This window comes from Eptatretus burgeri, chromosome 3, assembly GCF_056783735.1.
Source record: "Eptatretus burgeri isolate ZD-2024b chromosome 3, Ebu_testis_v1, whole genome shotgun sequence".
In the NCBI taxonomy this organism is placed as follows: domain Eukaryota; kingdom Metazoa; phylum Chordata; class Myxini; order Myxiniformes; family Myxinidae; genus Eptatretus; species Eptatretus burgeri.
The window spans coordinates 70717263-70742403 of NC_140963.1; the positions used below are offsets into that span (position 1 = coordinate 70717263).

General features: G+C 44.0%; 1 protein-coding gene across 3 annotated transcripts in view; it reads right to left on the reverse strand.

Annotated features, from left to right (window-relative positions):
* The window catches only part of FBXO22 (F-box protein 22), a 54230-nt gene that overhangs the window by 22080 nt on the left and 7009 nt on the right, over positions 1-25141 (reverse strand). For all 3 annotated transcript variants that reach the window (XM_085873891.1, XM_085873889.1, XM_085873890.1), the window contains 3 exons: positions 3325-3481; positions 3093-3189; positions 1805-1900 (listed from right to left, as the gene is read on the reverse strand). In XM_085873891.1, the coding sequence (XP_085730017.1) occupies positions 1805-1900; positions 3093-3189; positions 3325-3453 (322 nt within the window). In that variant the 5' untranslated portion in view covers positions 3454-3481. The remainder of the gene's footprint in view (positions 1-1804; positions 1901-3092; positions 3190-3324; positions 3482-25141) is intronic.

A 25141-nucleotide genomic window follows, 5' to 3' on the forward strand; every position in this document is an offset into this window, starting at 1 on the left:
CACACACACACACACACACAGTTTTGAATGTGAAATTTATCACACTCTTTCATTGCTGTGCAAAGCTGCATGTTTGCGATGTCATTTTTAAGTGTCTGAATGCATGATAGACAGTACGTTGCAGTGGAATTTCTCTCACTTGGACATCATGCACATTTGAGGGAGGGTCCTTGCAGCCAACCTAAAACCGTGGATGGTACATCAAAACACACAGGTATGGGCACAGATAACTCGGGGCTCCAATAAACAACCTTGTCAAACTGTGCTTTAGCCACTTGGGGGTGCAATATTAAAGTGTGCCACCCAAGGATATTATATTAAAGTTGGTCTACACTGACACACACCAACACCCAGGATGATTACAATATCCACTTAAATCCCTTCGGGGATGAGCATCCCCTCATTTATTCGGGGACGAGACGAGAAGCATCCTCTCATTCCAACCACTTCTTCTTTCCAAAATACTGTGTGTGTGCTAGATAATGTATCTATGGAAAAGAGGGTTTCGGGCCTTCGTCATTTGAAGTATTTTTACTTCCGATTTGTTTTGACTTATTTTGCTGCCCATGCAGATCCCTAATTTTGTGTTGAGATTAGTGATTACATTATTGGATGGACATAACAGCATTAGCTGCTGGGAAGCAACCACAAGAAAATTGAGTGGTTCAAAGCTTAATAGGTTAAAATCTAAATTTTATCTGCTCAGCTGATGATCCAACCATCTAGGTTTTGTGTGCCAGCATTTTCTTGTACAGGTATAAATGAGCAGCTTGTTCACTATCATCTATCTATAATTCCAGCAATGTGTGTATGTGTGTATGTGTGTATGTGTGTATGTGTGTATGTGTGTATGTGTGTATGTGTGTATGTGTGTATGTGTGTATGTGTGTGTGTGTGTGTGTGTGTGTGTGTGTGTGTGTGTGTGTGTGTGTGTGTGTGTGTGTGTGTGTGTGTGTATGTGTGTATGTGTGTATGTGTGTGTGTGTGTGTGTGTGTGTGTGTGTGTGTGTGTGTGTGTGTGTGTGTGTGTCCGCTGTTTCTCGACAACCTCTGGTCCGATCGAATTGAAACTTGCCAGGTATATTGCTGGGGACCTGAGGATGTGCCTTTTCAAGGTTTGATATTAATCGGACAAGTGCTTCCCAAGTTATGGCCATTTATTTACCAAATCAATGGAAAGACACGTTGTTGCGTGGGCGTGGCCGATGGGGAATGGAAGCACAGCCACGTTCCCCATTACGGTTACAACGTACGGGCTTCCGGAGAGTGATGACTTCGTGTATTCTAATAATTTCTCGATTTCTTATGCGCATTTATAGATAAACACAATGGCCCAAGTTATGATCGTTTTCATATTAGACGGTGTATAAATTTCGGGAACATCAGAGTGCTGGTATGCTCCGAACCAGAAAGTAAATTTTTTTCTCTCTCTTCTCTTCTCTTTTTGTTTTGTTTTTCCTTGCCACGACATTGCGAAAAGGTAAAATACGTTGGCGCTAATTGAATAATTGGGTATTAAAAATAAATTGCGAATAATCGTAACTGCGAATAATATCGAACTTCCAGGTCACGCACGTACGGGCACGTGAGAGCGAAGAAACGGCCTGTGTGGTTTATTTATTTATTTATTTATTTTTTTAATGGGCACGTACTAGCAATATGAATATGTATAAAGTGCTCTTCATATCTATATGTACACAAGAATCTCAAATATTGGTGGCAAGAATGCCACTCCTCTCTCCCACTTCCTGCAACATGATGTATATGACTGTGGCAACGGTGGAAATGTTAAACATCTGCTTACCAATTACACCGGGAGCTGCTAGGCCCACAGCATGGCAGTCTCCTGGTAGCAAAGTTTCTATTCTTGTAGCCATCATGCATGCAAACTCCAATCGTGCTGTGCAGAAAACACAAAGCAGTCTTCATGGCTTGCACCAGTATTTCCAAGTTGAGAAGTTTTTTTTTTTTGAAACATCTTTTCACCTTCTAACACTTTACAAATCCCAAGGTGTGACATGATGGAATACTGCTCCCTCATTTCTGTAGAGATTCTCCATCTGTCCTCAGTGTTCTCAAAGAAATGCATGCTGGAGCTGTTCAGCTTGTGGGTGACAATTCCATTACTGACAGGCTTCACCCCTGGCTTAACACGAAACAATTTCCTTTATCTCTCTTCCACTATTATTATAACCATTACTCTGGAGAGCGATCAACCGCAATTCCCCCACCACGAGGCTTCTTATTACTATTATTTTGTATGCATCACATGGCTGCAAGTGGCGCCATTGGCTGGGGATGCAGCTGTGCTGCTGATACAACGGCCCCTGTAGGTTAGGGCAGGAATTTATAATTTCTTCATAGTGCTGGCAATAGATTGCCGACAACACAAAGGACACAGTGCGATCCTTAATATCTACCAACTAATGCTGGGAGATGGGACACTCAGTTTTACGTTCATCCAAGGGATGGAAATCACATTGATGCCTCGTCTTGCCTGAGAGACACCAGGATGACAGTTTGTAGCTGGGCTGAGATTCACGTCTCAACAACATGACTCAAAGGCAAGTGTACATACCACTAGGCCATCCTGCCGCCCTTCCCCATGAGGCATCCTCACTTCACTCACTTGGCTTCAGCAACCACCCTTACTCTACATTCCTTCAAAAATGCATAACCAAGAATTTCATTCCTTGAACCACAAGATTCTAGAATCAGCTGCCTCCCTTGTTTTCCACCATTTACAACTTTCAGCATTTCAAGATTAGCATCAACAAGCTCTTCTTGCCTTAGCTCTCCTTTATCCATCTCCCTCCCTTCGTTTGTTACCTTTATGTCATTTCAATGTCTATGGGTCTCACCCTTCTGTAAGGTTGTATTAAAAAATAAAAACACTCATCCACTAACATGTCATTTTGTTGTTTTAAAGACTGTTGAAGGGCAATCAAAAGCCAGTAAGCTTACCCCCTTTCATTACCTGTAGGCATTCCTTATGTAAACCAACCTCCATTCTTCTGAACAGAAAGCGACTAACCTATCCAACAAACAAGATGATAACCTGCTTTCAAGATGACCCCCTCAGTCTTAGGCACCTTTCTTCCTGGCTTGACGATCATGAGAACGAGGTGGTTGGAAACAGTGTTCACTGTCAGCTACGTAGAACACGAACCGTGGAACTGCTTGTACTGTCTGACATCAAGCAAACTTATACATAGACAAGGGCAAACAACATTCCAAGTAATATCACAGATCTCAAATGCAGCAGGCCAATGAGGTATGCCAGGAATGTGATAAAAACACTGCAATTTATTTTTAAAAACTAACCTGCAGGCGCTGAGCCAAGACTCGCGTAAGAGCCAAATCGTCAGAGGCAGACCAGTTCACAGACTCCATGCCTTGATCTGCAATTGCTGAGACCCATTCCACAACTTGCCGACTGTGCAGGATGCGCATTGATGCCGCTCTCCAAAGGTGGCAAACACTAGCAGCAACAGAGAACACCCGGCAGGCATTGATGAGTAGAGCGAGACAAGCTTTTCATAATTCATTATCAACAATGATCTTACAAGAAAGTTCGTCGTCATAACGATGCAAATTAATTTGTCAACGCTGCTTTCGACAACTGCATTCAGGTGTATATTACAAACACTGCTTCGATGAAGCATAAACAGGTTAATCCTGCATTTAAATATCACGGAATATGATGCACGGCGGGTTGTTGGTTATAGTTTTATGGCTCTTCCAACTAAGGGAATGACACAAACAACTTAAGAAAAGAAAGAATATAGCAAGTGATCTTTAAGGGGCAAGGGAGAAATATTAATCCCCAAGTCAAACAAAATGTCTGAATATAACCAAGTACTTTATTTCCAAGCTGCTTTATAGCAATTCTGAGGACAAGTGACCAAAATGTCTAAAAAGGCAAATCGTAAACCAATGAGTTTCTTTGTTGCATGCCAATAAATTCGACAATGCTCTCTGTATTTTTTTAAATACAAATTCTAAGGCTTATAATAATGGAGCTGCCACACACACACAGACACACACACAGACACACACACACACACACACACACACACACACCCACACCCACACACACACACACACACACACACACACACACACACACACACACACACACACACACACACACACACACACACACACACAGCCACCGAGCTTGGTGGGAGTGCCGTCAATTCCCAGGATACTCTGGGTACCAGCGACATCACAACGGCAGCAGTTTTCTCACCGCACTCAGCGGGGCACTACCTCAGGAGGCATTTCCTCCTCCCCATGGATGTCAACCTATGGGGATTATCCGTGCTCTTAACCTTTTAAAATGCTGAGCATCAAGCAAGGAAGCAGCACGTACAGCATTTTTTTAAGTCTACGGTATGACTCGGCTGGGGTTTGAACCGCCGACATATCAAGCTTGGCATGGATGCTCCAACCATTACACCACAGAGTCTGGTAGGCTGTGCCAGGGAAACCTGTTGCATAAGAATGTAGATGGAAGGAAAATGGTTGTTTAAACTAGTATTAAAAGCATAATTGGTTCAACTGGACTTCTTTCCTCTACGATCCAGAAGGGGATGCACTTGATACCTCAAGGAGCCTGTAGTAGAAGGCCCTACCAAAATGAGATGATTTCTGATCAGAGTACAGAAATCTGAAAGTGCTAAGATCAGAGGAAAGGCAATGTCCAGACTTGTTTGCTTCATAAAAATCCACAGGTCCGGCAAATATAGCCTACTCAGGAGCCACGATCCCATCGTCTGGAACCTTACAGTAGTCCACATTTTAAGTGGCACTGATACGCCACACAACGAAGTTAATCCACCACATGGTCAATGAACCTCTTTTCCCATATATTTTCCAAAAAGCCAATGGGACCTGCAATTAAGTGTCATTAGACAAGCAGTCTAATCATTCTACAATGTACACGAACAAATACAGCAGTCTCCGAAGAAATGAAAAGCACGAGCCTGACAGGCTAGTGCCTTTTGTTTGAACGTTTATAGCAGCCCAGCATGACAAGCACTAGTCCTGAGCATCGGATGATTTGTAAGATTCCAAGTCCAATGCGTCAGGGTATCAATAATTTGAGTGGCCTCCATAACCACACATTGCAGATAATGTCCAATTAACCTGAAGACAACCCGTAGCATAAATTACAAGAATATGGATCTTTCACATCCAGGGCTTGTAAGGCACCAAGTGAATTAGATCCGGTGAGAATTTATTTATAAGGGAGGCAAGTCCGAGACCTTGAATATGTGACCTCCCCAATCATGACCAGTACTACAAAATCCAGCATTTAAAACCACATTCCCAAGGTAAACTATTTAAAACCATCTGATATAACTCAAACAGCATGCTGCTGATCGATGTCCCCCTTTCTCAGCTGTGATCATTTGTCATCATGCTATTATTTCAGGGCCTTCTCCAGTAGCACTTACATGGGTGGCCACAGCACGAATTTAGGTTTCACCTGGAGGACATCGGGCATAGTTGATGAAGAAAAACTAATTTCTCATCATTTCTCTTTTGCCTTATCCACCATGAGGGAGACTCTGCAGCCTCTTGTAGCCAATCCATAAATCCCCTCACATGCGAAGTCACGCCAAACTCTTTGAAAAGGTGGAACACGAACTGAGCAACAAAGCCGCGACAGCCAAGCTGAACAGGTAAAATTGAATATCTCCACCCCTGTTCATCACGCATGGCACCAAGGTTGGCATACTTGGCGAGTTTACTCTCATAAGCCCATACCATGTTTGATTCCCAAGGCACAGTCAGCTCCACCATTTGAACCCTCGTCTTCTTTTCTGATCAAAGAACCATGTCCGGTCTCGGCATAGTCCGGGCACCGACGATGGAAAAATGAGAGCTCCATCCTGGTCGACACCTTTTCACCATCTGGCACCTGGCAGCAGGAAAGCTCCCATCACTGTCAAGAACTGTCTTTGAAAACTCTCTCGCTCTCTCGTGAACATTATGAAAAGTTGATCTTTCTGACTTCTTGCAATAATGATCTTCACTTGCTGGTCAACTGTCTCGTCCACAACTGGTGGCATCTGGTTGTGCCTCCATGTGTGCTGCTGAAGCGCTCCCTCACAACTCGATGGCATGTGCTCCAAGCACTCCGTACTGACCACATCGCTTGCAGGTGTTACATTCTGCCATATTCCACTTGTGGAGATTCGCGGAGGCTGGTAGTAAGTCATAGACTGGTCTTAAGAAACTAATGCATGTGCTGGATCCATGCTCCACAACTTTGACCATGTTATGTTGCACTCTTTTGCTGTTGCCCATCCTGTCCACTGTTCAGACTGAGGATTGCCTAATCGCTTTCACCGTTCATTTCTTTTCCAATTTGCCTCACCCCATCCATCATAATCTCATACCCTACCCTCACATATTCTTTGGGCCACCTGCACCTTATATGCCATCCAATTTCTCGTCAGTCCTTCTGCACTGCTCCAGTGGTTTCCTTTATCTTCAACCAACTCTACTTCTTGCACTCCTGTGCTTACATCCCACTTGGCTCCTGATAGCATGTAAGGCCTAATCATCATCACGACAAAGTCAGAGGAATCATGCAACACCATGGACAAACTTGGCTTGTACACCTTCAACTCTTTCACAAGTCATGTTGACAATCACAATTTGTCAGACAAGTGCTCAGAATTCATTCAATCGCAATTTCGCTGATGAGCTGTACAGGGCAATACTTGTAAGTATTCTGAGCACTCCGAGCAATTTGTAAATGTATACATACTCGTCTTCCTCTCCATAATCTACACCTACCTCATGGAAACCTCATACACTTGCAATGGTCAGAGAATATGAGGCAGCAAGGTAAACTGTGAACAGACTTTGTGATGACCCGGGAAGCTGCTCTTATCAATGGGGTGAAGCCCACTTACCAACTCTGCTTCGAAGATCTTGCATCCATGGTGATCTGTGAGCGGCAAGGAATACCAGGACCCAAGGCTTTTGACAAGCTTTTCCTTTATGGTAGGAATTCCTTCCTCTTCAATAAAGAAAATGATCTCCTTATTGCACCCTCTCACCAATGGAAGACTCTTACTTTTCTTCACCTTGAATGTCCTTCTAACTTCATTCCACCAAATCTTCCAGCCTTCCGACTAAGCACCGAACTGCATACACTGAGACACTCAATCAGTGAGCACCGTGATGTCATCCATGAAAGCTCGCACTGGAGGTAAAACTACTCCAGAGAGCATGATGCACACCTCTTGCAGCAGACTCAGCAACACAACCTACCAACTCCATGGCCATCAAAAATAAAAGTGGTCATCATCATCATCAGATAAAGGATAAGGGATAAAGGCAAATCATGGAGCTCCCGATCACTGTGTCATGTAAACTTCACGACAATTATGCAAGTGTGAGGGTTCTGGGTAGTTTGAATCTTTCCCCTCCACCAATGCTTCTCAAGGCTGGTTTTGAAAGTCTGAATGGAAGAGGCTTCTACAGTACTTTGTGGAAGATTATTCCAATCCAATCAATCATCCACTATCCGATGTGTGAAGAACATATTCGGACCGACTTCCAGGCGGCTCCCTTCTTCGAATATCTTTAACCCGAGTCCTACCACCAAGGGTCTTTTTGGACCCAAGCCATACATTTTGATGTATTATTTTTATATTCGTTTTAAAATGTATTTAATGTTTTGTTCGTTTGTTTCATTATATGCGCCAGAAATAAATATATATATATTTTAAGATCCCACCTTGCTGCACAAAGATAAAAGCAAATCCTTTCTGGGGTCCAAAAACATCCCAGTTGCTTTTGTTCAATTATTGCATATATCTCTACTTCCTCCAACATCAACTCATCCTGGGAATTCTTTCAAAGAAACCTGCTCTCTCTCATGCACAAATTTATCCCATCTCATCTTCAGTTGTCCTACCCTTCCTCCCGCCCTTGGTTCACTGAAGCATGTGGCGAGGCAGTTGTCCTGAAACAACTCACCTTTGCCTCATGGAAGGCTAATCCAACTGAAGGCAATGTCAGTTCCTTCCACAATGCTCAGAACAAATGTGTGCTACCCTCAGGAGAGCCAGAAAACATCACCTTTCTAATCTCAAGTCTGAACTCTCAAACCTCCCTCCTCCAAATCCTGGTGGTGTCTAGTGTATGTTTCCCCTGCATCCCTCCCTTACCTCAAATGGCCACACAGCTGGCACTGCATGTGAAAAGGCTGAATGCTTAAACTCTGTGTTAGCATCTTAATCTTGCGTCTGAAACCCATCACCTAACCCAATCACACCTAGCTGTTCCTTGACTCTGTGTCCTTTTCTCCTAACAAAGTGGAGGAGCTTGCTGTCAAACCTCGACTCAGATTCTGCAACCGGTCCAGACGGCATCAGCCCACATGTCCTAAAAACCTGCTCCGCTGCTCTTGCTGACCCTCTCCCTGTTCAATTCACTCTCTCATTTGCTTAATGTCATCTGCCATCTGCTTGGAAATCAGCAAACATTACCACCCTGCATAAAAAGGTGCAAAAACAGATTCCTGCAACTACAGACCAATCAGCCTTCTCCCAATCTTTAGCAAGGTTATGGAATCCATCATCGCTTCTGACATTAAATGAAATCATTCCTCTTCTCCAATAGCTTGATTTTCAATCATCAATTTGGATTCAGACAAGGTCACTTTACCCTGGATATGCTGCTTCTACTCTCCCAACAATGGATGGAGATCCTCACTGCCAGATGTGAAAACAGCCATATCCCATGACATAACTCGTGCTTTTGAAATGGTCTGGCACCCTGCCCTACTCACCAAACTCTCTTCCTATGGTATCCAAGAACATCTCCACTCATTGCTCGCAGACTTCCTCTCCTGTCGTAGCCAACGTGTGGTGCTTAATGGAGTTCTCTCATCCCCTCTTCCTGTCCAGGCTGGAGTTCCTCAAGGCAGTGTTCTGGGCCCTGTTGTTTTTTCTGGTTATCATCAATGATCTCTCCAACTCTGGAAAATCTTCTTTATCTCTGCTGATGACTCCACCCTCTGCTGTACCATCTGTCATCCCTCAGATTGACAAGCAGTAGCCTCTTCACTCTCTGCAGATCTGGATAAAATCACAAGCTGGTCCAACACGTGGAACATGTCTTTCAATCCTGTCAAATCTCACACTCTCACTATGTCTCTCCAAAAGGACCGTCTGGAAACTGGCCTCCAAAACCAGTCGCCGACAGCATCCTACGTCGTGCAAAGTCCTTCCTTGGCACACCTGAGCTCCTGACCGCATACAAAGTTTTCGTCCGCAGCCTGATGGAGTACTGCTCTCCCCTCTGGGCAGGTGCTCCCACCTCTCACCTTTCTTGGCTTCACGCTGTGGAAACCAAGGCATTTAGGATCATTAGTATCTCCCACGATGAGGCTGAGTCTTTGGGTCTCTCACTCTCTCTCACCGCAAGCAGGTCAGTGGTCATTCTTTCTTCTTCTGTCTCCTCTCCGGCCTCGCCCCTCCTGCTTTGTCTGAGATATGTCCACCCCATATTTCCGCAGGTTGCTCAAGTTCTGCCAGCAACCCCCTTCTGGTAAAACTGCCAAAATCAAGAATCACTGCTCACCTTCATTCTTTCATTCCTCTTTTCTCCCACATTTGGAACAAACTCTCATACTCTCTTCAATCCCACTCTTCCCTCCAGGTCTTCAAAACAGCTGTTCACCACCATCTCTTATCTTCCCCCGTCCAAAACCACGATCTGTTCTACCCCCGCGAATCCACCTCCTTCAAATTCCATGTAGTGTCCATCTTGTTTACCCTGTGTACTCCGCTCCATCCCTCTCCCTTCCAGAGATCTCCCCATGTCTCTGTTCCACACTATTTTTTCCTTCCCTCTCCTACCCCTCTTGTCTCCTGCTCCCCTTGATGTGTGTTGTGTGTGTTAACTCTCATAAGAGCCTTGACAGTGTATACAAATAAATATGTATAATGTATATGTATACGTGTTGTGTTGTTCGTCTTTCGGCTGCTCCTGTTAGGGGTCGCCACAGCAGATCATCCGTTATGATCCGCATTCTGATTTGGCATAGGTTTTTACGCCGGATGCCCTTCCTGACGCAACCCTGATCGCCTCTTACGACACAGGGATAAGGATTGGGTTTCGCCATGATTCCAGGCTGCCCGACACCCTCTCATAGCACGGCCCAGTGCAGAGCCCCCATCCTCAAGCGATCCTCCAACCCAAGCCTCCAAGTCGCCGGATTACAGGCGCACGCCACTTCGCCCAGAATGTATATGTATATATGTACATATATAATTCACATGGTATGCAGGTCTTCCAATTTTTATTTTTTCATGCTGCTCGTTTGTGTACTTTATCACTAAAACATCATCCAATCAAAATAATTATCTTTCCTCATTGATATGAAACTTCAGCAGATTGAACAAAATTTAGTGCTTGTGAGTTGGGGGTCATAAAATTCCCCAGTTGGTTAGTTAATTTTAGATTTTATATTTATTTTTCTTGTGTTTGTTGACTATCAATCAACACCATGTTTCGTCACTGACGTGAAACTTTGACAAATTTTGTGAAATTGTGTGGTTTTTGTCTTTGGGTCCAAAAAGACCCCAGTTGGCAAGATGAGGTCGTAAAATACATTGGTAAGACTAAGGTTAAGGCATGTCCTCTGATGTTTGTGTTGTGCTGTTGGGTAAAGAAGTCTGGGTCCAATTTAACCATTCAGTTTAAGGTCTGGTACACCAGGATCATATCCCTTCTTTTCCTATGGAAGAATAGGACATACATGTTCAATTCAATGAGCCTCTGTTGATATCTGAGATGGCAAATAACAGGGATGAGTTTGGTGGCCCTTCTCTGCACCTAGTTTGAATCTCTGGGACCAGAATTACCATACCACAAGTGGGGATGAATAAGTCTTAGACAGCAGAGGGAGAGTCCTGATGTTCAGGTGAATGAAGGTCCTCTTAATAATCCTGAGGATTTGGTATGCCCTGCTGCCAACAATTGAGACATTCAGGTGAAAATTCAACTGATCATCAACAGCCATTCCAAAATCCTTTTCTGCAGCCATACTCTGGAGTTCAGTTCCTCGCATTGTGTACCTGGCACTAAAATTACTCCTGCCTATGTGGAGGGTCTTACATTTTGAGTCATTGAAAGGGAGTTGCCATTTGTCAGCCCAGGAGTCCACTCTTTCCAGGTCTGCTTGGAGAGCTTCTTCGCCTGCAGTGTAACATACGGGTCCATAGATCTTCGTGTCATCCGTGAATATTTGTACCCTCGCCTGCGCTTCCGATGGTAGATCATTGATGAAGTTTACAAACAATGTTGGGCCATGCACACTTCCCTGCAGTATTCCGATATGTACCAGAATCTAGGGAGATGCAGCTCCATTAACTGACAAGTTGGACCCTGTCAGTCAAAAATATGCAAATACAGGCAAGGATCTGTCCTTGGATTCCATAGGCAGCCAACTTCTTGAGTAGCTCTCATGTGGAAGACTGTCGAATGCATATCTGAAGTTGAGGTACACGACATCGATAGGCTTCCCCTCATCTAGCAATTTAATCCTTTCATTTGCAACAGTGAGGAACCGAGTCGCACAGGTTTTGCCAGGTGTGACACCATGCTGGAAGGTAATCAACAGCTTGCTGACTTTCATGTACTCCATTACAGCATCCCACACAAAACTTTCCACGATTTTCCCTACCAGTGATGTGAGGCTAAAAGGTCTGTAGTTCTCAGCCTTATGTTTGCTACCTTTCTTGTGGATTAATGTTATGTTTGCTTTCCTTCATTCTTCTGGTAAGACCCCTTCCTCAAGTTATTTATTGAAGACTAAATAAAACAAGCAGTCATAGACTGGTACTTACGAAATCGTCAACTTGACCTCTGATCTTGTCTAATAAAAACTGTCTCTAGAGAAGGTAGAGATGCAAACCAGAAGTTTCTACGATGATTCTGTACCAAACCATCAAAAATCGAATGTTTGACATCACTGTGACCTTTGACCGATTTTGACCAAAATATAATCAGCGCTAGCCATCACCCTCCTGAATTACGTGGTGTAATTTGACATTGGTAGCTTCTTCTGTTCTCGAGTTATAACTTTTTTTTGGATGTTTGACCTCACCATGACCTTTGACAGATTTTGACCAAAATCTAATCAGCACTAGCCATCACCCTCCTGAAACACCTGGTGTAATTTGACGTTGGTAGCTTCTTCCGTTGGAGTTATAAAAAATTTTTGATGTTTGACCTCACTGTGACCTTGACCTTTGACCGATTTTGACCAAAATCTATTCAGTGCTAGCCATCCCCCTCCTGAATCACGTGGTGTAATTTGACATTGCTAGCTTCTTCCGTTCGAGTTATCGTGCCAACAAACAAACAAACAAGCAGTCATAGACTGGTACTTAAGAAATCGGCAACTTGACCTCTGACCTTGTCTCATAAAAGCTGTCACTTGAGAAGGTGGCGACGCAAATCAGAAGTTTCTACACCAAACCATCAAAAATCGTAACGTCCACCGAAGCAAAAATCTCCATTTCTCCACGCAATTATTTAATATTATTTTATCAGTCACAAAACCATAATATTCGGCCATCCACCAACCATCTTTACATAATCCGACGGCTTAGCGAGTCAGGCATGCGATGATAACCTTTATTGGGATAAAAAAAGACTTTTAAACACCATCTTCATCGAAAACACCGTCAGCACGCACACGGAAAACCATTCCGTGAATCAACGCCGCCTCTGCTCGAGCGTGCTGCACCACATGACGACCCGTGACGCGGCGAGTGAAATATTTTTTATACAATCTTAAAACGTCTCCAAAACATCCGATTTTGTACCAGAATTTCAACAACCGAGTTTTAAGCGTCCTAAGCGATCGCAAAAACCGAAGACAAAATTAAAATCGAAGTTAAAATCATCAATATACTGTTACGTCTGAGGGGGGGGGGGTATACATTCAAAGGGTAATTGGGATGTTTAATTAGGTATGCCATGCTGTTCGAGTTGTACCAGGATCTCGATGTTATAAATAGCAATTCAGTGGTGATAAGTTGTCTTGTAAATGTCCATTTCTTTCAGGGGGAAATGATAATTGTCACGTAATTAGATAGGGAGACGGGTTGTGTTAAGTGTTTATGCGTATCCCCTTTTAGTATTCCCTATAGGCTTGCCGTGACGTAACAGGATAGTGCTGCGGATGGCTCCGCCACTTGATCACGATTGGCGGAAGACGACAGGAGAGGGCCAATAAAAGGGCTCCATTGGAAGTGACGAGGACTCGAGTATAAAAACGTGCTGATTGGGATAGGAAGGAAGAGTCATAAAAATAAAGGGTCTGGTCGAGGCTGTTGGTCTCTGAGCGCGCTCTCTCGTTGTGCTGGTTCGTTCCTGGATTCATCGTGTCTCGCGACCTTGCTGTGCCTCGTGCCTCACCTCGGTTGGCTCTGGAGTTCTGCTGGCTCGGAGTACGGGACCGAACGGCGGGCGGACCTGCCTCCCTCTCCTGCTCGCATCTTGGCGCTAGAACTGGCTCCCTGGCGGCTGTGAGCGGTCTTGGGCCTACACCAGGAGGTCGACACCACCAGGAACCGCACCACGGTGGCTGGTTGGAGCTCACAGGCTGGAAACCGCGGCTCTGCGCGGAAGGGCTGACGGAACCTCGGCACCACCGTGTCTCCTGCCCCTGACAAGCGCAACGCCAGCTCGTCCGGCACCAATCCAGTGACTGTTACGTTGACACCACGGGCAAGCCTGACCATGAGCTACGTTGTGTGTGTGTGTGTGTGTGTGTGTGTGTGTGTGTGTGTGCGTGTGTGTGTGTGTGTGTGTGTGTGTGTGTGTGTGTGTGTGTGTGTGTGTGTGTGTGTGTGTACACCTGGCGCCTTAGAGGGTTTGAGATTTGTATATCCATTGGAATGGTTTGTGTTTCCCCCACACCCGAACCCACACCACCTCCCGTCCAATCGCCCCCGGATCCCTCCTCTTGCCGAGTCTTATTATCGTTCTGGTTAGAGAAATAAACATTATTAACTCAGTGAAAAGAGACTCGTGCCACCTTCCTCGTCCTGTTTGCTGTAGAGCGATTAAAACCGCCATCCTTGGGTTATAAAAAATAAACCGCCTCCATCGTTTCGGCTCATTCTACGTTGGCGGGACTGTTCAAGTCCCGTGAACGTCACAATACTTACGAAATCTAAAGATTTCGTAAGTAACAAGGAACGCCGACGTCTCCGGGTGTTTAAAAGCAATGCAGTGTCCCCAGCGATTCGTAGCTATAATGTACAGCTTGTTCCAAGTTGCGGCCTGTTCCAAGTCAAAGCAAGGTTGAGCAGGTCAAAAAACATGGCGGCTTCACACCCCAGCAAGGTTACCCAGCAAACACCTTAAGTCCCAGAGAGTGAGGTGGCCGAGGATCACCTGATGAAGGATATAATTGAAGACCTGAGTGCGAGAAGTACTTTAATAACAAAATAACACTTTTGAGATATTGAGGGTCAAAGTTTTCAAAACATTCTGCAGATACTTTTTTTTTAAAGGTGGCATACTATGGAGCCTGTTGCTGGTTCCAGGGGCTATTCAGAGCAGCCAAACCTTTTTTGTTAAACCCTTAAAAATAATCCTTTATTACGAAGAAAATGAGAAAATTAGTTTTGGACTTAAGTACTTTTTGAGGCGAAATACCTGGACTTAGGTACTTTTTGCGACAAAATGGCTTGACGGGTACTTTTAACACACAAAGCCCTTTATTGCTCATTTTTGATTGCCAAACAGTCATTGTTGCTAAGTCTCATGGGGCTGCACAGTGTACATACATCCAATACATGGGAAATCTGGGTCAGCACAGCATTGCACTGCACTGCCACATGCACAGTTTTATGAGGGCTCAAAAGCTGATGACGAATGTAGTGCCTTTTTCAGTACCAGCAATGTATAATGCATAGAAACTTCATACCTGATGCTTTGGCATCCTTCATTCTCTTTCTAGCCCAGTCTCCGGTGTTTCTTTTACGTTTTTTGCCCCCGTCATGCGTGTTATCAGGGTTATCCTCATTCACACCATGCTGTCCAGCCTCCATGGTCGCCATTTTCGCAGCTTGTCACATGACACATACGAGCATTTTGATTGGACACTCATGGACTTCGGAACTTCTTGCTCAAACATTATGGACTTAGGTATTTCTTGCACTACATTTTAATGAATTCAACAATGACCATATACCAATATACAGGACTTGAGTACTTATTTTCGGAATTTTTTGGTATCAAATGATGCTCTGGCCATTATAGATTATAATGGTACTGGTGCCGGCTCATTTTTTTCCAAAATGTGAATGAAGTACTTCGTGCACCCAGGTCTTCAATTAAATAAGGCAGTTAATTATCTTCAAAATGAGTGTTTTAATTTACGCAAACACTCAATCTTCACTCTTGCACTTCCTTGAAGTTTTCTTAGGATGCATGCAAATGTTTCAGGCTGCTCTGTTTTTAAGAGTTATGGAGGAGACACACACTGACACACATTGCATTTTATTGGTATAAGATGAGTGCCAATATAAGTGCTCCAGAATTTGCAGTTTCTTTCAGTCGGCGTGGATGGATATTATCTGGACCAGGTGACTTTCCACTCTTCAGTCCACTCAACGCCGTTTGTTGCTATGATACCATTGTTCAGGTTTGATCCATCATGCTTGTTTCAATGGAGGTAAATTGGATGTACAGGATTACATCCCACTGGTATCCCCACCAACACCTGCTACTTTGAATATCTGACATTATCCCACATTCCCAAGGTATACCAACCATTTCGATGGAATTAGAAGTGTGTGCGAATTTTTTTTTTTAATGTGTGTGTATATATATATATATATATATTGTGACGTCCACGGGACTTGAACAGTCTCGCCAACGTAGAATGAGCTGAAACAATGGAGGCGGTTTATTTTTTATAACCCAAAGATGGCGGTTTTAATCGCTCTACCGCAAATGGGACGAGGAAGGTGGCACGAGTCGCTTTTCACTGAGTTAATAACGTTTATTTCTCTAACCAGAAATAATAAGACTCGGAAAGAGGAGGGATCCGGGGCGATTCGACGGGATGGTGGTGTGGGTTCGGGCGTGGGGAAAACACAAACAATTCCAATGGATATACAAATCTCAAACCCTCTAAGGCACCAGGTACACACACACACACACACACACACACACACACACACACACACACACACACACACACACACACACACACACACACACACACACACACACACACACACACACACACACACACACACACACACACACACACAAAACGTAGCTGGTCCTGGTGGTCAGGCTGGCCTGTGGTGTAGACGCAACAGTCCCTGGATTGGCGTCGGACGAGCTGGCGTTGCGCTCGTCAGGGGCAGGAGACACCGTGGTCCTGTCGACCTCCTGGTGTCGGCCCCAAGTCCGCTCACAGCCGCCAGGGAGCCAGTTCTGGCGCCAAGTTGTGAGCAGGAGAGGGAGGCAGGTCCGCCCGCCGTTCGACCCCGTACTCCGAGCCAGCAGAACCCCAGAGACAACCGAGGTGAGGCACGAGGCACAGCAAGGCCACGAGACACGATGAAATCCGGGATCGAATCAGCGCAACAAAAACAGCACGCTCCCAGCACAACAACCTCCACCAAAACACTTTTTCTTTACCGATTTTCTTCCTCCCACCCCTTTTTCCCGAACAGAAGCTTTTTATCCTCGAGTCCTCGTCACTTCCAATCGAGCCGTTTTATTGGCCCTCCGCCGTCGCCTTCCGCCAATCGTGATCACGGGGCGGAGCCATCCGCAGCACTGTCCTGTGACGTCACGGCAAGCCTCCAGGGAATACTAAAAGGGTTTACGCAGACACACTTACCCTAACCCGTGTCCCTATCTAATTACGTGACAATTATCATTTCCCCCTTGAAGAAATGGACATTTACTAGACAACTTATCACCACTGAATTGCTACTTATTACATCGAGATCCTGGTACACTCGAACAGCATGGCATACCTAATTAAACATCCTAATTACCCTTTGAATGCATACCCCCCCCCCTCAGACGTAACAATATATATATATATATATATATATATATATATATATATATATATATATATATATATATATAAAATATGGAATAGGCAAAGCCGAGAAGCGAACGCAGAATTGGTTCACGAAAAAAGTGAAAAAATATTTTCACGAAAAAAATAAGTGACCACTATATTCGTCATTGTTGTCTGTCTGTCTGTCTGTCCCGAGCATAGCTCCGTGGGTTTTAATCCGATCCTGATAATATTTTGGTGGGAGGTTTATATCATGATCCAGTTGTGTTTTCCTGAAAATGGGCATGATGCGCCCATTATGGGCGGAGCCACACCCAAAAAACATGTGTTTTTAGGGGGTAGCCGATTTCAATTTGCATCTTCTCCTTGGGAGTTTGTGGAATCTAGCAGGGGTTTCGGTATTTGGTTAGCCCAATGGCACCTGCATAGCCCCACGGAGCTCGATTTTTCATTTTCGTCCCAAGGTCAAGGTCACAAGGTCATGAACTTAGAAAATTGCAAATTTTGACGTAAAAATTATCTTCTCCGAGGGGTTTGTTGAATCTGGCTGGGGTTTCGGTATTTGGTTAGCCCAATGGCACCTGCATAGCCCCACGGAGCTCGATTTTTCATTTTCGTCCCAAGGTCAAGGTCACAAGGTCACGAACTTAGAGAATTGCGAATTTTGACATAAAAATCATACGACCGCCCAAACTTTGAGAGCTCGGATGACAATATTTTTTATGCATAATCTTGAGGTAATTCCCCACCTAAAGTCTTCAAACCATTTTGCTCTATCTCAAACACCTTTCCCGTGGCGCCCCCTTCAAGTTTGTTTTTACGCTGATTTCATCAAAGTATGGATAATCCGAGGAGTGCGAAATGCCATATAGCCTATATGATGTTGTATTGTTCCTGGAATGTTCCAGAGTAAGTTTTTCACCAAAGGTCATCATCCTTGACCTTTGACCTTTAAAGTTCACAAAGGTCAAATTTTCAAAGTAGTGGGAATTGAACCGGATTTTCGACCTTCTTCGACGAACTCACCCCAATAAGCTATGGCACGTATCCTGTTTCCTTATTTTAATGTCCACAACATTGTTTTGTGACCTTTAAAGGTTATGCAAAAGGTCAAATTTTTAAAGTTGTTGAACGAAACTGGGTTTTCGACATTTTGCAGCTAATAACCTGTCACTCGTACCACATCATGTTGATCATTTTTATAACTTGGTCAAACATTATCACATTGTCTCATCCTTGACTTCTGAAACAATCTACATCGTCAAATACCGCTCGTGAACCATTGTTGTCTTCAGACTTGTTCTTCTTACATTCGCTTCTGACTTTACCTATAACTTGTTCACAACTGTATACTTGCCAACTATACCGTGGTACATGTAAGCACCGCACAGCTGATGATTTTGACGCAATTTCCGGTTACTTCGGCCTGGATTCGGGATCAGCGACAAATAGCGTAAATCACGATTAAAAATTATTTTTTGATGATGCGGGAGATATCTTTATTAAAATCAGTGGAGGAAATATACACCATGTCTGATATTATTTGGGTATTTCATGTCTCCGACGATGCCTTTATCTCCCGGCATGCATCATTCACCATGACAAAAACCGGAAACAAACAAAAAAAAAAACCGGAAGCAAAAGGGTCATAGCCAACGACACGGATTCACAATTGCCATGGTATTGTGTCGTTTTTGTTGTTTCCTATTCTCTCATGTGCACGCGTTAAGTAATATTCACGAGATGGAAATAAAACCCAATCGTGTTTATACACCGCACAGCGTTTAACAACAACCGGAAGCAAAAGGTCATAGCTAACGACACGGATTCCAAATCGCTAGGGGTATTGTGTTGTTGTTGTTTCCTATTCTCTCATGTGCACGCGTTAAGTATGAAGCTCACTGCGTTCGCTATATATATATATATATATATATATATATATATATATATATATATATATATATATATATATATATATATATATATATATATATATATATATATATATATATATATATATATATATATATACATATATATATATATATATATATATATATATATATATATATATATATATATATATATATATATATATATATATATATATATATATATATATATACATATATATATATATATATATATATATATATATATATATATATATATATATATATATATATATATATATATATATATATATATATGCGAACGCATTGAGCTTCAAACTTAACGCGTGCACATGAGACATGGTTCGTTCGGGTCCTTAAAACCCATAAAAGTCCAACATTTCTGAGTTGTACAATTTAAGTACTTAAATGTCCTAAAATTTCAGGAAAATGTTCAAAAGTCAATAAAAGTCAATAAAAATCAGATTTTCCTGTTATTTGGTGAAGGGCGTTTCGTTTTCCTCACACTAGTATTCTAAACAAGGACAAATTTGTCCAAGAGCCGCGTCCTAAAGGTTTTGTCTTCACCATAAGAAGAAGAGGAAGAAAAAAAGAAAAAAAAACAACAACTTCCGATATTTCGTCACGTGCCTTGACGGAGCCAATAGCGAGAGCCGTCAAGGACGATCGTCGTTCATGGACATCATGGACGATCGTAAAGATACCTCTGCCAGGCGTGATGATTTTACTGATGCAACTGGGTGTAAAGACTTCCCATTGAAATTTTGTAAGCACAGGTGGGTTGACAATGGTCCTGTCTGCAGCAGAGTTATTCTATTGTGGCCTCAGCTGAAGTTATTTGTTGAGGCATGTGAAAGCAAGAAGAAGCCGAAACCAACCAGCAACTCTTACAAAACTCTGCATGGTGCAATGAATGATAAGCTGTCGCAAAACTGTCTTTTTTCAGGTCAGTAGACAGTGCAGAAGAACCATTTTTAGCCTTGTACCAAACAGACAAGCCAATGGGTCCCTTTCTTGTTCATGATATTGAGAGACTTGTGAGAAATTTGTTAGAGAGGTGTGTTAAGCCAGTTGCATTACAAAATGCTTCTACTGCATGACTTGTTAAAGCTGGATCTTGAAAAGGAAAGGGTAGAAAACAAAAAGCTTGAAGTTGGTTTCAAGGCTGAAAGTGAACTGAAGTCCCTCCTGAGAACCAATGCCATCAGTGAACACCAGGTGTTTCAGTTCAAAGAAGAATGTAGGCTATTTGTGGTGAAATGTGTCAACAAAATCTTTGAAAGGTCTCCTCTTAAGTATAGTTTAGCCAGAAATATGGCTTATCTGGATCCCAGGTTGATGGTGACTGATCAAGAACACTCAAAGTCCAAATTCAAATGCCTGTTGGAAAATTTGGTGACTCTGAACAGGGTTGATGGTGATAATGTAGATATGGTTGTGAGTTACAAAGAATTACTGTAGGATGTAGTAGGGTGTGAATTGAAGTCGAGGTTCAAGGACTTCAAGGTTGAAGATGACAGGGTAGATGTGTTACTCTATGAATGTGTGGGTAAAAACAAGAAGTTTGAGAAGTTGTGGGGGGTAGTTCGTAAAGTGTTGCTAGTTTCCCATGGTCAGGCGTCTGTTGAGAGGGGTTTTCCCCTCAACAGACAGATAGAGAAGGACAACCTGGGTGAAGGCATGCTTGTGGCACTGAGGCAGATTATTGATTATTTTGTACTGGTAGGTGGAATGCTCAAAGTTGAAATCACAAAGGAACTGCTATCCTCAGCCTCCAGTTCTTGACATAAATACCATCAATATCTTGAAGAAGAGAAAAGAAAGAAAGGGCAAGAAGCCATCTAAAGAAAACGAAAAATGGTTGAAGATGAAGTGGATGGTTTGAAAAAGAGAAAGAAGGTGTTGGAAACTGACATAGAAGGTCTGACCACATTGTCAGAAAAATATGCAGACGAGGCTGAGGCAAAAGGTGGCAAAACTAGCCACAGTCTTCTGGTAAAATCAAATGCCCTCAGGCACTCTGCCAAGCAAAAACGGGGGGAACTCAAAGTTCAAGAAAAAGAAATTGAGGAGAAGGCAAAATCCTTGCCTGCTATGTCCTAATTGGATATTACAATAACATGTAGCTTACAAAATGTACTGTTCTGTAGTGTAGAAGCAGTCAGGAGCTGCTGCAACTTTGCAGGTGGCAGCACCGACAATAACATTTTAACATAACAACACATTAACATTGAGAGTGCTGCCATCTGGAAACTTGTGACTGCTCCTGGCTGATTCTACAGTAACTGTGAAGTGAATTTGCCAATTGGCCGTGTGGCACGTTGTGCCTTGTCGACTGAATAAGCTCCTGCTGTGTTCTGTATGTTCATTATTAAAATAGATTTTTTGTAAACTTATTATCTTTGTTAATTTCTAGGTGACTCACCTCAATTTACCCCTGGAATTTCTACGATGTGGTCCTTAAAAAGGGGTTATTTTAGCCCTTAAAAAACACATCTCAAAATAAGTGGGAACCCTGTCAGAGAATAGGAAACAACAACAACAACAACAACAACAACAACAACAACAACAACAACACAATACCCCTGGCGATTTGGAATCCGTGTCGTTAGCGATGACCTTTTGCTTCCGGTTGTTAAGCGCTGTGCGGTGTATAAACACGATTGGGTTTTATTTCTATCTTGTGAATATTACTCAACACGTGCACATGAGAGGATAGGAAACAACAAAAACAACACAATACCATGGCAATTGTGAATCCGTGTCGTTGGCTATGACCCTTTTGCTTCCCTTTTTTTTTTTCCGGTTTTTGTCATGGGGAATGATGCATGCCGGGAGATAAAGGCATCGTCGGAGACATGAAATACCCAAATAATATCAGACCTGGTGTATATTTCCTCCACTGATTTTAATAAAGATATCTCCCGCATCATCAAAAAATAATTTTTATCGTGATTTACATTATTTGTTCGCTGATCCCGAATCCAGGCCGAAGTAACCGGAAATTGCGTATACAGTTGTGAACAAGTTATAGGTAAAGTCAGAAGCGAATGAAAGAAGAATACTACGTTCGCTTCTAGTATTTATTTTTTTAGATGAGATCCTGTTCTAGGCAGTGTAGTTGTCGTTGTGAAGGTAATGTTGAGCTAATACTTGTGGTGAATTAACGTGAATTGAGGGACATGACGCGGGATCACATGTTGTGCGTCTCGCGTATAAGGGGAGGTCTCTGCGGCACGAGTGATTGTCCCCGGGGCATTGCTATTGACATCGGCTGTTCACTTGATGCTCGTTAACTGAAGGTGCTCATTGACTGGTGAGAATGGAGATTATATCGAACTCCGTGCTTACGCGGATTGTCTGCCATGGTTAACTGCACATGTATACGTTACTGCTTATGTACTCCTAGCTGAACCTGTATTCCCCGGTGTGCCCACAGAAGCGGCTCCAATCAAATGGAATAAAGCCTAAACTCTGAAGGTTCATCTCTCGCTCTCATTTCAATTTATTCCATTTAATTTTCTCGGCTCTCTCAACCAAAGATGGACAAGATCTACAAACCAGAGAGGTTCGACGCAGACCCGAACGCGGCTGACGCAGAAATGAAATGGTCACATTGGTTCGGTTCCTTCTCACACTATCTGACCATCATCGCGGAGGGAGCTGACAAATTTGCCGCTCTCGTGAATCATGTCTCGCCCGGCGTGTACAGGCTCTTCTCGGGGTGCGACACTTACGAAGCAGCGATCGAGGTGCTGCAAGCGCTCTACGTGAAGCCCAAGAACGAGGTATACATACGACATCTTCTCAACACACGCAAGCAAGCAGCCGGGGAGACAATCGATCAGTTCCTGCAAGCTCTGAATCAGCTGGGAAAAGACGGCAGCTTCCGGGCGGTAAGCGCCGAGGAACACCGAAAGGAAGCGACCCGGGAGGCATTCATCCAAGGACTTAGATCAGCCCACATACGGCAACGCTTACTAGAGAAAGCGCAACCCACTCTTGACAAGGTAGTCGATCAGGCTCGAGCGATGGATACGGCTCAGCAGCAATCTGAGTCATTTGGGACACCGATGCTGCTCATGAACGCTGCTACGATGGGAACCCAAGGAACCCCACTGGCACAGACACAGCCAGACATAGGGGATGGAGAAACACCCGAGGAGCCGGATACCCAGACCTCGTCAAACTCCTCAGCAACTGCTCCGGTTGGTAAATGCTTCTTTTGTGGGTACAAAAGGCATCCTCGTCAAAAATGTCCCGCCAGAGATGCCACATGCATGAATTGCGACAAGAAAGGGCATTATGCCAGGGTATGTAAATCTACTCTAAGGAGAAATAAACCCACTTCTGCGGCTCTCTACTCGCAAAATAAATTGACTGCAGCCTCCCCGGGAATCTATCCAAGGCTATCATCAACGTACGAATTAACGGGCATATGGCTGAGGCACTGATTGATACCGGTAGCTCTGAAAGTTTCGTCAACAGCTCGCTAGTGAAGGGCAGGAAATGGGTAATCCACCCGACTGACAATACGGTATGCATGGCCGCCACCTCACTACAATCCCGCGTACGAGGGTACTGCAATGTTGAATTGGACGTAAAAGGGTACACGCATCGGGATGTAAAGGTGCTGGTGCTTCGTGATTTGTGCGCAGACGTAATTCTGGGTCATAATGTCCTCAAGCAGCACACGAGCGTCGAAATACCCTTTGGAGGAAGCAAGCCTCGTCTAATTTTAAATGCGTTGACCACCGCGGAGGTGACGTCCCCCCAGCTGTTCGCTAACTTGTCGCCGGTCTGCAAACCGATAGCGATCAAATCGCGGCGATATACCACTGCTGACATGAATTTCATCACTTCGGAAACCAAGCGATTACTGGAGGAGGGAATTATAGAACCGAGCGATTCGCCATGGCGCGCACAGGTGTTAGTAACCAGCAGTCAGAACCATAAGAAACGGATGGTTGTCGATTATTCCCAAACGGTCAATCGCTTCACCCAACTCGACGCCTACCCCTGCCGCGCATAGATGAGATGGTCGAACGCGTGGCCAATTATAAGGTATTCAGTACCATCGACTTGCGAAGCGCCTATCATCAAATTCCCATCCGAGAGGAAGACAAACCTTACACTGCATTCCAGGCAGGGCGGCGCCTCTACCAGTTCAGAAGGATACCATTCGGTGTCACGAATGGAGTAGCTTGCTTCCAACGGGTTATGGACGACATCATCTCAGATGAAAACCTCGAAGACACTTTTGTTTACGTGGATAATGTCACAGTGTGCGGTAGGGATCAGAGGGAACATGATAGGAATCTGGACAGATTCTTGAGCATTGCTAGAAAATATAATCTGACTCTCAACTACGAGAAATGCGTATTCTCGGCAAGGTCAATTGACCTTCTCGGCTACACGATAGCCGATGGCACAATTAAGCCTGATCCTGAGCGATTGCGCCCGCTCCGTGAGCTTCCACCACCTCAGGACTTGCAAACAATGCGCCGGGTGATCGGGATGTTCGCTTACTATGCAAGATGGATTTCGCAATACTCCGAGAAAATACATCCCCTAGTGCATTGCAAAAACTTTCCACCAGATGCCGCTGTCGTAAGAGCTTTCCACAATCTCAAGGATGATATCAGTAAGTCCGTGGTTTTATCGATCGACAGCTCGGTGCCCTTCGTGGTGGAGACCGACGCTTCAAATCACGCCATAGCTGCTACACTTAATCAGTCTGGGCGGCCGGTCACGTTCTTCTCGAGAACTCTCTCTAGAAGCGAGCAGAGACACTCAGCGATAGAGAAGGAAGCGTACGCCATCGTTGAAGCGCTGCGGAAATGGAGACATTATTTACTGGGAAACCACTTCACGCTCGTTACGGACCAACGATCCGTGGCTTTCATGTTTGATGGGAAAAATAACGGGAAAATTAAGAATGAAAAAATTATGAGATGGCGGATAGACCTAGCTTGCTACAGATACGACATTGTTTACCGGCCCGGGAAAGAAAACCCTGCTGCAGATACCTTCTCCCGGGTCTACAGTTCGGCAACAATCAGTCAGGCTTTGCAAGACCTCCATGTGTCTCTGTGCCACCCAGGGGTAACCAGGATGGCAC